The sequence below is a fragment of the Lates calcarifer genome, linkage group LG5 (genome assembly GCF_001640805.2).
Source record: "Lates calcarifer isolate ASB-BC8 linkage group LG5, TLL_Latcal_v3, whole genome shotgun sequence".
Classification (NCBI taxonomy): Eukaryota; Metazoa; Chordata; class Actinopteri; family Centropomidae; genus Lates; species Lates calcarifer.
The window spans coordinates 6601999-6614138 of record NC_066837.1 but is presented as its reverse complement, the minus strand read 5'-3'; the positions used below and the strand labels follow the sequence as shown (position 1 = coordinate 6614138).

The 12140-nt window shown below is 39.1% G+C and overlaps 1 protein-coding gene across 2 annotated transcripts in view; it reads left to right on the top strand.

Annotated features, from left to right (window-relative positions):
- Positions 1–12140, top strand: part of si:dkey-27h10.2 (uncharacterized) — a 16835-nt gene extending 4695 nt beyond the window's left edge. For both annotated transcript variants that reach the window (XM_018690950.2, XM_018690949.2), the window contains exons 8-10: positions 2487–2729; positions 3446–3538; positions 11526–12140. In XM_018690950.2, coding sequence (XP_018546466.1) covers positions 2487–2729; positions 3446–3498 — 296 coding nt within the window. In that variant the 3' untranslated portion in view covers positions 3499–3538; positions 11526–12140. The remainder of the gene's footprint in view (positions 1–2486; positions 2730–3445; positions 3539–11525) is intronic.

The window sequence follows — 12140 nt, the reverse complement described above, 5'->3', positions numbered from 1 at the left end:
GTCTGGGCCTGCCTCCTTGCCTTGAGCCACACTTTGTTTAAATGGACAGTGCTGATGGCTGCTTTGAAAGGCAGTTACCTCTCAAATGGCTCTCTTCCTCTCATGGGAAATAATGAAACTTTGCCAGCAATCAGAGTAGGTGAGGAGCCAGATTTCTAATCATGCACCTGGGTTTACTGCTGCTGTTTTAGTTCAGAAAGTTTTATCTGATGATGACGGCTTGTCCAGTGCACTCAGACTCACTTGTTTTATTTCAAGCGTTACTGAAAGGAACACAGAAGAAAACAGCCAGACGCTTGGCAAATTATGGTTTCCACAATTACAAAATCTCTGATTTCCCTATAGGGTATTGTTTACAGCACCTACTTGAAATATCCATGCACAAGATAAGACAAAAAAATAACCACAATTCTACTTATTACAAAGCCACAGCCTACCATCACACACACACATTTGACCTTGAGGAAACTCTCACAAAATCTAACCCCACCTTCACTGGCCCTTTGGTAACAGTTAATGTGAAGTTAAATGATCAGCTCTGACATTAATTGTCTTTTATCTTCATATTGAGAAGTATCTAAAGAGGAAGCTTCTTGAATGTGTGTGACTTGCCTCTTTCAGTAGTGAGAAACATGAGATAAGCGTTAAAGTTTGACCGGAAAACAAACATCATTGTGCAAACTGATGACTAAAGTAAGTTAAAGCAACACTAGGCAACTGGTATGAGATAACTAGAAAATTAGACTATTCCACAGAAACTTTGTAAGGTGATGTTTGCAAGCTGTGCATAGTACAACATGGCATATTTGTTACATTTCATACAAAAGGATACTAGAGTGACAAAAGAGGCTAAATATAATCAGCTTTTATCAGGATGGATCATTTGCTGGTTTAAAAAAAAAAAAATCACCAGAAGTCTGGTTTGTCATTTCCTGTGGATTGAGTACAAGTACTTCTTCATTTTCTTTTATTCAACAGGGAAATGTGTTATTGCAATTAAGACCTCTTCTGCTAGAGAGACTTGGCTGAGAAGAAAGCATAACTGTGTTACAACAATAAGTAGAACCCATACAAAGGAAAACTTTTTGCACTGACACACTGAAGAAGCAGACATCCATTAAAATGTAACAGGTAATGACACTTTAAAAACCATCCAAATAGATGTAAAATGTCACATGGGTAACCCTACCATCTGTACATGCCCACACATCCCTGAGAAATGGTCTAATCAGATGAAATAATTGAAATCACCTGTGTGGGTGGACCAGGGCTTTGGAGCCAGGGAGGGCAGGTGATTAGCTTTATTTAGCATTAAGATTGGAAGCAGGGGTAAACAGTTAGCCTAGGTGTCTCCAAAGTTTAAAAAAAAAAAAAAAAAAAAAGGAAAACCAGCACCTCTAAAGCTCACTATAACTGGTGAGAGGCAGGGTACACCCTGGACAGATCGCCAGTCAATCGCAGGGCTGACATATAGACAAACAACTGCAGTCAAAATTCACACCTGCAGGCAATTTAGTGTCACCAATTGTCTTTAGGACTGTGGGAGGAAGCCAGAGGACCCAGCGAGACCATATGCAGGTACAGGGAGAACCAGGGAGAACCAGGGTGGCTGTGAGGTGACAGTGCTGACGACTGCACCACATTGTTGCCCCAAAGTGTTTAACCATATCCTTAAATACTGCATTTTAACCAATATCTTTTTACATAATAAAAAGTATCAAGTGCACTACAGAGCACATTTTCAGTCTCAGACTATGAAATAAGAGTGCTAAGCTCACAATCAGGTCAACAGCCCACCTGTAATTAAGAATGTAGTCATCTGCCAAAAAACAGACAGACATGATGATTCTCTGAAGGTTGGAATGATGCCTGAGGAGCCATCTTAGTCATGGCAGAATTATGTCTAGAACAACGGTCGCCTTCCTCTCTCCTTCATCTCTGCTTTCCCTCCACCTAACCTTGGGTCAGATAATGATGGGGCCGCTCTACTTTCCCACAGCCTTCAACAGCTGCATGGCTGTAGATCATTAGGAACTGGTCAGTAATCAGCCGCCTCATTACCAACATGGTGGCCCCCTCAAATGCCTTTGCCCAAGAAAAATTCCCCACCCCACCCCAGACTGTCAGAGAGGGCAAAACCACTGCAGGCTATATGAGTGGAAAAACTGTTATTATGTGGCAGCTAAACACAGAATATACTGACCCTAACAGCCAACCTGCAAAGTCATAGAAGTTTAAGATATCAGAGAAATGTCTCAACAACCTTACACAATTAATTTATTGCAACAGTTTAACTTCCTAAAATGTCATGTCAATATTCTTCAAAAATATGACTCAGCCTGTGTGTTATTTCAATTTATTTACATATTGTTTTCATTTACATTCGTATGATAACCAGATACAGAATAGAAAACAGCATTAATGTTCTTGAGAGTCACTAAAAAACAGCTATGTGGTTTGCTTTTTGTCGGGTTTGTCTTTCACAGCTGAGGCCGATAAACCTGTTGTCGATCCCAGTGCTGAGTCTGCAGCTCCAGCTCCTTCTCCAGACAGCTCTGAGGACAAACCCAAAGAGGACGTTGTTGAGCAGAGCCCTCCTGCACCTGTGCAACCGAGCACGGAGGAGAAAACTGATGACGAAGGCGCTGTCTCCAACAAGACCTCAGTGGAATCGCTGAAGGAGGCAAATGGGAACAACAGCAACAATGCTGACTTAAGTCTGAAGAGAGGTTGGTATTTAAATAATGTGTCTCCTCTAAATAGTCTGCAATTCCTTTTACTATCTGAAATGTGAACAATTTCACACTCTGAAATTCACTTCCCTTTGTAACATTAAACAACAGGCTCTGTTTTCTTTTCCCAAGTCTACCTTAATATATTGCTGACATACCTATATGTATGTTAAAAGAGTTATTGCACTCTAAAGATTAGTTGAAGCTAATATGAGGCTACAGCAGTTTAATTAAGTCAAATAAAATTCCAAGATTCATCTTTTTAGTACAAAATTCCCTTTGTGTCCCTTTGAGTTGCAGTGGAGGGATAATAACAAAAAAGAGGGAACTGATTAGGCACAAAAACATCTGTAATTATGGAAGATATTGTTTGATTTGGCTGACTGACTGCTGAAGTCTCATATTAGCTTTAGGTAAACCTTATAATGAGCATACGTACAGAAAGAGGGTTGGATTTAGTCCCTCCACTCTTTCTCCGGAGTAGGACCTAGGAAGGAATGTGTTCACTTAACACGAGGAGCAATTACAAAATTATGAATAACTCTTTCAATGACTCTTCTGTCTGAATTATGAAGTGTGATTGTGGTAATAATTACATCAAGGTACTGTCACATTTGAATGTACATTTTTTTAACGTTTACTTTTTATCATCTTACTTTTGACCAACAAACAACTGTTTAGCATCATAATTCACTTCTTTGTCTTTTGAACAGATCTGGAGTCAGGCTACATCTTCTTGGATATTCCACTCGACTCTCAAGTGTGATATTCGCCTCGTTGCCCCCATCCTCCACCTCAAAAACATGGTAAGACCACAGTGGAGGAATACTCTGCTGCAGCTGCTGCACTGCTCAGCCAGCTCAGGTGTTAGTTAAGGGAAAACCCCCACCCCCACCCCCACCCCACGTACTGCAGCTCAACAGACCACATATGACCACTGGGAGTGCTGTGTTACAGCTTCCTGTCTTTAATTTTTAAAAATAGAGTCATAACCATTAAATCTAAAATTATAAAATGTGCTTGTCCCCAGAATTATAAATCACACTGATAGCCTGGTGTCCAGTAGTTTATAAATACACATTATGGAAGCTGCATCCAAAACTGAGCCTCGCTGCAAGAGACAGTATCACAACATACAGTATATCATTATTTCAGACTGTTTGCTGTTACTTTAAATTGCTTTCCTGTTTGCATCTTTAAACAGATTTTTATGTTTTAATTTACAGTAGGTGTGCTGACAAAATTGTTTTCATTCAACATCCACTTGCTTGTTTTTTCCGGTGCTATCAACTGCATCTCTTGGTCTCAATCATCAATATCACCTGACCCGAGATCCACACTAGGCCAATGACATGTGATGACAACTGAGCAAACTCAATCCACTGATGAAGACAGGGGAAAAAGCTATGAAGTGGACCTTGAGTTCAGATGTCTTTGCCAAACAGCTATTTCTAGGGTTGAAAGGGGCCTTTATGCTCATTTATAGGACTCTCAATAATGATGAAAAAGCAGTTGCTATTTTACTTAAATGCAGCAAAATCACTTCTTTTCTTTCAAAATCACTCTATTTTTGCCAACTTTTAACCACACTTGGCTTAATTCCTCTTGCCTTCTGTTACCCCCTGCTCTATCTTCCACTCATAGATAAGATTCTTCTCACACAAGTAGTAACATGGGCCCTCTCAGTCTAATCATCATGTGCTTCAGGATGTTAAGGCCCACATCTGCACCTGCACCTCTCTCTTCCTCTCTGCTCAGAGACACTCAGGGCTGAAGTCTGTCACACTGCTCTTAACAGCTGATGATAAGCTCACATCTCAGGAGCTAAGCGCTCAGATGCTCTGTGTTAGCAGTCACGGATCATCTCTGTTCTCACAAAAAACACCAGCTTCAGAAATCCCAAGAATCTCCATTTCAGCAAAGGTAGTCAGTTCTGGTTCGACACTGCATCTCTAAATACCCGTTCACATTGTATCACTAATCTGAGCTCCGAGCCCCAGTATGCTTTGCTGGCAGTACACTTAACTTCTAAAATCAACATTATTTAAGGATTTAAAGTAAGTAAACTCATCATGTGTTTACTTTATTAGCATTTAACCAAAACCATCATCTTATCTTAAACTTAACCAAAGGGCTTTTGTTTCCCAAGCCGAACCAAATGATGGAAACGCTGGTCTCGAGTGTCAAAGTCCTGCAGTTTGTACACCCTCCATCCACCCCAACCACCCCTAAGACTCTCCTTTGTATACTGTGCAGAACAAAAATGTGTCACTCTTCATTCTAAAAAACAGCATAATCCAGACAGCAACTGTTTCCAAACATTTGTTATTGTTTAAAAAAATGTACTACATAAACACAATTTCCAGAAGACAGAGCTACTTCAAGTGACTCTTACAGTCTTTATCTTGAGAATGTCTTTTTTAGATGAAGTGCATATCTGTCTGTATTTCTGTCTGATGGTGCTAAAACAGCAAGAAAATTAGATGTGTTGTGTTGTGTGTCCTGTGACCAGACTCTTCCATTAGGATGTTTTAAGTTGGTCCATGAGTGATACAGAGTGATCACAAAACACAATCCAAGGTTGTGGAAATTTGCAATTTCTAAAAATATCCAGTCATGTGACGGTATGTAACACAACAGCAGTGCAAGCCATTTATCTTTGAACCCCCCCCCCCCCCCATCTGAATGATGTGAGTCTCTTCTTTACTGGAAATTCACTGGAACCATGTGAAACAAAGTTACATTGAAAACCCAAAGATTTTTTGGGTCCATAGTCTGGGAGTGACTTTTAAATTTCATGTAAGAGACAATACCTTTCAGACTGTGAGAAATTATTCACATGAGTATGAGCCGGCCTTCCAAAATAACACAATGAACATGCATTGTAAAACAGTAAATAACACAATTTGGGAAAACAGAAGAGAAAAGAAAAAGTGAACGCTTCACTCATTCCCACCTGGATTGGGAATTGATGAGCAAGCTGGAAGCTGAAATTGAAAGGCTGTTGGCTGTAGCTGGTGGATAATGGATATTGAACTGACAGGTCATAAACTAAACCAGCATAATTAGACCTGGGACTTAACAGTGTTATTTTCCAGTCAGAGCTGGGCTTTCATGTTTGATGGCTAATGTTGGAAACTGTCTGTACCGCCTGGGATGAATATTTCACAAGACAAACGGGACTAGTGGTCAGCTGGAAGCAGCTTGTTTTATTTGCAAAGGCTCTTATTGTAAGGAGCTGCTGCTGCTGGTTCAGAGGCAGGTCACAAAGACGATGAGGGTCAAGGATCTGAGGCTGAGGAGGGTAGTTTATCTTTTATGAGCCTTTGTGTGTGGCTTCAGGAGAATAAATCTTATGAAAAAACATAAACTATTAATATAGTTTTTCAACTTTTAGCTTTTTGCCTCTTCCCTCTAATAGCAAAAGTGATTTTCTCGGGAAGTATTGCAGGCGTAAACATAGATTTATGGTGGGTAGGATGACAATGGTGTGTGTGGTGAATGTGGGATCTTTATCTCAGTAATAACAGTGAGGGGAAGCTTCCTGCTCATGAGTTTTGATGTGGTTCAGACTGGCAGGTAGACCATTACACCTGGGCAGCTTTACAGGAGGGAGGGACTGTCGGAAAGCCCAGACTGACACTCCCTTCACACTACAAGAGGGAAAACAGCTGGTGGAGGCAGGTTCTGCCCCTTCCTCTCTACACTTCCTACCACAAACAATCAAGTTTTGGTCAAAAAAGAAGAAGAAGAAAACTTGGAATGGCAAAGTGGTGAAGATAGCAATTAGACTTGCAGCATTACAGGGCTGCACCTGCAGTATATGCTGCACATACAGTTTTAAGGCTGATGATGGTGTGTCATCACTTTTTTCATGTGACAACATGAACATTTTCATGTTCTAACTCACCTTAGCTTAGTGTAGATCCCTTGAGTTTATCTCAGTTTTCAACTCCACAATACACAGTGACTTCTTTTTTACTTAAAAAAAAAAAAGGTAAATATTGAGGAGATATTGTACATATGATCAATCAAAGATGGTTATATTGTAGTTTAGTCTTGTCATCACATATTGTTGCTCATTTATTCATAAATGTTTAATATACTTAAAATATGGAACAAAGATTTCAGAGGCTTTACACCCTGGACAGATCACCAGTCCATCACAGTGAACTTGTAGTTGAATCCCTGAAAATCTTTTGCAGAAACAGAGCTGTTGGTGGTGCAACTTGCGCATCCTGTGTCAAAGGTCAAGTTGAACAGTGTTCAGTTTTATTTGTTAAAAATCCTATGTATAAGTAAAAATATTTACTAATCATTCCAGAGACACAGCTGACCATTACAAAATACATAGAAAATAAATCTGTCAGTGGTGTTTTGATGCTGTTTCCTTTAATGGCCTGTCAACATAATAAGAATTGTGGACCAAACAAAATGGAGCAGGGGAGAAGCTGATTGTTTCCCAAACAATGTAGGTGAGTTTGTTTTGAAACTGAGCCCTTTATGAGGCCATGGTGTGTTGAAAGAAGTGAGACACTGACAAATGAGGTCAACCTGACTGTCTTTAAACAGAAACTAGTGCAGTTAATGATGATGTCATTGCACATGTATAGCAGATTGATAGCTTCCTTTGTTTCTGAATGCAGACTGTGTGTCATCCCTCTTCATCAAAACCACAGGGTTTGTCCTTTTTCCCTCTTCAGTTCCTTGACCTGAAGACATTCTGGGTTGTCCTTTCCAAAGGTCAGAGGTCAGACAATCCTAATTAAAGGGTTCACAGTGACTGCAGGAGAATAATGTGGCCTCAATGTCAGAGTCAACTGGCTCAAATTCTTTGCCTGCCATTGAGCAAGTCTCTGCAGAATTGGATGTGTAGCGGCTGCTGTGATGTGAAGCCCAAACCAGGATACATTTCAACACATGACAGAACCTGAAACACATTCTGAGAAAAATAAATGGAGACATGAAAAACTGTTTACCAGCTGGTTTTAATGTCGCATTTAAGCAGAGCCTCAATTCTCCCTCACACATCCAAAGCAAATTATTTTATATTCAAGAGTACTGTTTTCTATCGTGTGACACACTGTATTTTATTCATGAATAAATAACCCACAGCAACACACACTTATAAAGATTTTGTGATGGAGGAAAAAGAGCAACAAAAGTTTAGAAGCAAGGGTAACACTTTCTAATATGGCCCCCTTTTTTATTTGTTTAACTAATGGTTTTATAAATTATTAATACATTGTTTGTACTTTATAGGTCAGTTATGAGCCACTAATTAAAACAATGTTAACTGGTTATGTAGTCTACAAATGTTAATAAGTTGTTTAGAGAGAGACAAGAGATTATAACTTATTATATTTCTGTCTATAATAACCTTCATTTAATGAGACTTTCTTATGAGCCAAAAGGGGAAAGTGTCATATGCTGGAGCAGGATAAAAACAAGCCACAACTTGACCAAACATTGTTCTAAGTAATGGCCTCTTCTGATCCATAAAGCAGTAGCAGATTATTCATTTACTCTTAATGAAGCTATCCATCACAATTAATAAACCACAAGTCTTTTAAAAGACTCCTCACCTCTACTTTCCCTGAAGCCCCAACCTATATCCTTTTATTTGAAGAGATATCCGAGTATGCCAGGCCTTGACCCTCACAATTTACACCATAGATGCTTTACAACATGAGAGCCATTTTTTAGATTCTTCCTTTGTACTTCAGTCCATACTTTGGTAGGTGGCCCATAAAACATTTACAGCCCTTAGTTTAGCATGTACGATGTTCCATGTCTTCACATGCAGCACCTCTCTCAACAAAGGAAAAGAGAGGGGGGAGTAACATAGTGAAAATAATTTGTAGATGACACAGAAATAGAGGTAGCACTCATGAACAATCACACCTTTGACACCTCCATTCTGCCTAGTTACAAATGGTCTCAAATGCTTTGTTGCTGTTGGTTTTTTTTTTTTTTTTTTTTTTACAGTTCACCCTCTGTAAAGAGGAAACAGCCATCTAGTTTATGTTAAGGTAATGACAACTTGCTGCGGTTTAGAAATTTGTCATCAACGGTGTGCAGGAGTTTTGTTTATGTTGCTGGTTCCCTGGGGACTGGATTAGGTAAATGGTTACAATTAGTTGTAAAGGATGAAGAAATTACTGCTCTCCTGTCCTGCTCTCCTCAACCAAAAGTTTTTGTGTACAGCTTTGTGAGTTCTGTAACAAAACAATTAGATATTGGTTAAATTGTAAAACACATCATGTTACAATAAAAAAGACTACAGCCAAGCTAGAAACTCTGTAAAGCTGTACTTAGCTACAGTGCTAAATGCTGGCATGCTTAGTGACACTGTTGACAGTGACATTAACATGATGATTAGAAGGTAATGGTTACCATGTTGACTAGCTTAATTTAGAGTGTTAACAGGCTAACTTTTGGTAATTGGCACTGAACACAAACTATGGCTGAGGTTAATGGGAATATGACCTGATGATGGGGCTAGATGGAAAGTCTGAGGATCAGGAAAGTTATTATAATTAATCCTGACGATACGAATGTCTGTACCAAATTTCGTGACAATCCATGGAGTAGTTGTTGAGATATCTTAATCAACCTGCTGGTGGCACTGGAGAAAAAGTCAGTCGAATGCTTCTTTCGGGAATTTAATGCTATTTTATTGAATAAGTGAAAACTGTGATTTGCTGGTGGCGCTAGAAGAAAAGCCAATGGATCATCAAAGTCAGGTGGAATTCATCCTCTGGGGATCCTGAATATCTGAACCAAATGTTATGTCAATCCATTCTAAATTTGTCAAGATATTTAAATGTGGACCAGGCGACTGATTGACCGACCAGTATTGCCATCCCAAGAGTCAGGCTGTTCCTCTCCAGCCTGGTTTAGACATTCCTGGCCTGGCCTTGTGCAGTTGGCAGGGCTGCTGTGATCAGGAGGCCTGCTGACAGACGGGCGTTCATTCACCTGCTGGTATTGCCTGTGGCATCAGGCTCCACATTCCTCAGGCAGTGTCAAACTGTCAGAGTAATATCGTGGCTTTATTACCTCTCTGTCTCTCATCATTCACACACAGTTTAAAGTGAACTCAGGTGGAATCTCAGATGATGCTGAATGAAAGTTCCTAAAAATGTTAAACCTCTAGTTTCCTTTCATGGGACGCAAGTTGATGTGTGGACATGTCAAATGTTGAAATATGAATGTGGAAACAACCAAGAATTGTTTTGAAAGCCAAGCACAAAGCCTGACGTGTATATTCCATACTGTGTTATGCACCAAATAATAATGAGTACAAGGTAGCAGGTGCAATGTAAGAGAACAATCTAATGCCAATACTCTTTAACTTAAAGTCTGCTCACTTTATCAGTGTATCTTTGCTGAGTGAGTGGTGTTGGATGCTTGAAGCTAAAAGCTAATTGTGCCTGGTTGGTTAACAAGTAACATGCTAGCCTGCCAGAAAGTAGTGCTAGTCAGTCACAACAGCTCTCCAAGCTTCTCTCTGTTCTCATTGTACCAGACTATTAATTTTACTGGGTATTACGTTTCTTTTAAAACTCTTTTAACTAATATCAAGATTAATAATTAACTAAGTGATCAATTAATTGGATAATCCCCAGTTGAGCCATAAATCTTCCCATAAATCTTGTTTTGCTGTGAAAAACATCCCTTTACATTCTAGCACAGGATATTTAACCTTGGAGCGATCAATCCATCAGGTCTGATACATTTTATTGCTCCAGTTGTTCCGACTTCTGTTTTTGTACACACCCCTTGTCATGTCAATAGCCCCAATAAATACATTTGTCACCTTACAAAACACATACAAGATCAGTTAAGTGTCATGTGATATAAGTTAAATGCACAGCTAAGCTGTGCTTCAGATGCAAAAATAAGTAGAGAACACAACAAAAATAACTCACTTAAACTCAAAAGCGGTTTCCATAAACTCCCATTGTTTTACCTGAAGAGGATTTGTGGGTTTTCTATCTGTGTGACTGAAAAAGGACAAACATCCTTGGAAGAGATTGTGTTGAGAATTTTCTTCCGCACTCTTAAATCCCCCGTGGAATGCCCAGTCTTTCAGCAGCCGGGTTTCACTGTAGAGGCTAACTGGTTTCCACAGATCCCTATCTCTCCCCGTGGCTCAACTCAGCACAGCCGTATAGACTAAGATCAATGTGTAGTCTCACCTGCAACCTGAGCCTCAGTAGTCACATTACTGGTCTAAAACCAAACTTCTTTATACTGGATGCAGTTCAGATTAACTCAGGTCAAATTTGAGATTGTGGGATTTGTGAGAACAAAACATCTCTTTGACAGATGCGAATTGGTTTGAATGATTCTTAAAGTGCAATACATCAGTGGTCACTCTAAACCCTGTTGAAAGCATCAACCAATGTCTTCAAGTAATTGTAGTAAAAAGATCATTAAATAATAGAAATAGATAAATACACTTTTATTTAGACAAATATTTGGATAAATCCAAAGTTGAACCCTCCCAGTGCTGTTGTCACTTCACCCTCAGGCACTACAGTGGTTTCTTTGCAGCCGCTTAACAGTGAAGCGTAAATCACATCAATAGATGTGGAGTGGGATTATGTCAGCTATCCTTTCCCTCAAACAGATGTTTCTCCATAGAGATCAAAGGTCATGGCAAAGGCCACATAAACTTGGACAAAGCAGAAGTTACAAGTGGAAAAAGCAGGTGATTGCAGGACACATGACTGTGGGACAAAATACATTTGTTTTCATTGCTCTGTTCCTTGTTTTCTCTCTCAGATTGAAGAAGAGACCCATAAACTCAAGCCACTGGAGGACACTTCTCTTCATGCTGTGTGAGAAACTCAATTGGCTTCTTGTCGGAAACTAATTTGTTGTAGCACAGCAGCTTTAACCAAATTAAATGTCATCTGAGCTCAGCTTATTAGTGATTTTATTAGGTAAGGTACACATATTGAAGATTTTTAGATCATTATTAATGACCTTATTGATGGTTGTTGTATTGCAGTATTGGTATAAATACAAGCAGTGGCAGCTTTTATTCATTGCCACTTCCTCTGATATCCTCAAAAGTAGGCTTGCAACCTGGCAACCTTAAAACTGCTTTTTACACATTACAACAAGATATATCTGAAGGTTTTTTTTCACATAAGAGTATTTTTGGTATGGATTTGTATAGTAAAAATAATATATAAATAAACAAGACAGTATATGATGACAGATTTTAAATCAGTGTTCTTGTATAAATTTATGAAATGTATCAGTTTTATTTTTGTAGATGGCATTTTGCTTTTTCATGCTCTTACCATTCAGTAGTATAAAGTTTCCGTTATGCTGAGAAATTGCTATGATGTGAATATAATGATTATACTAAATAAAAGTACTCTGACTTTT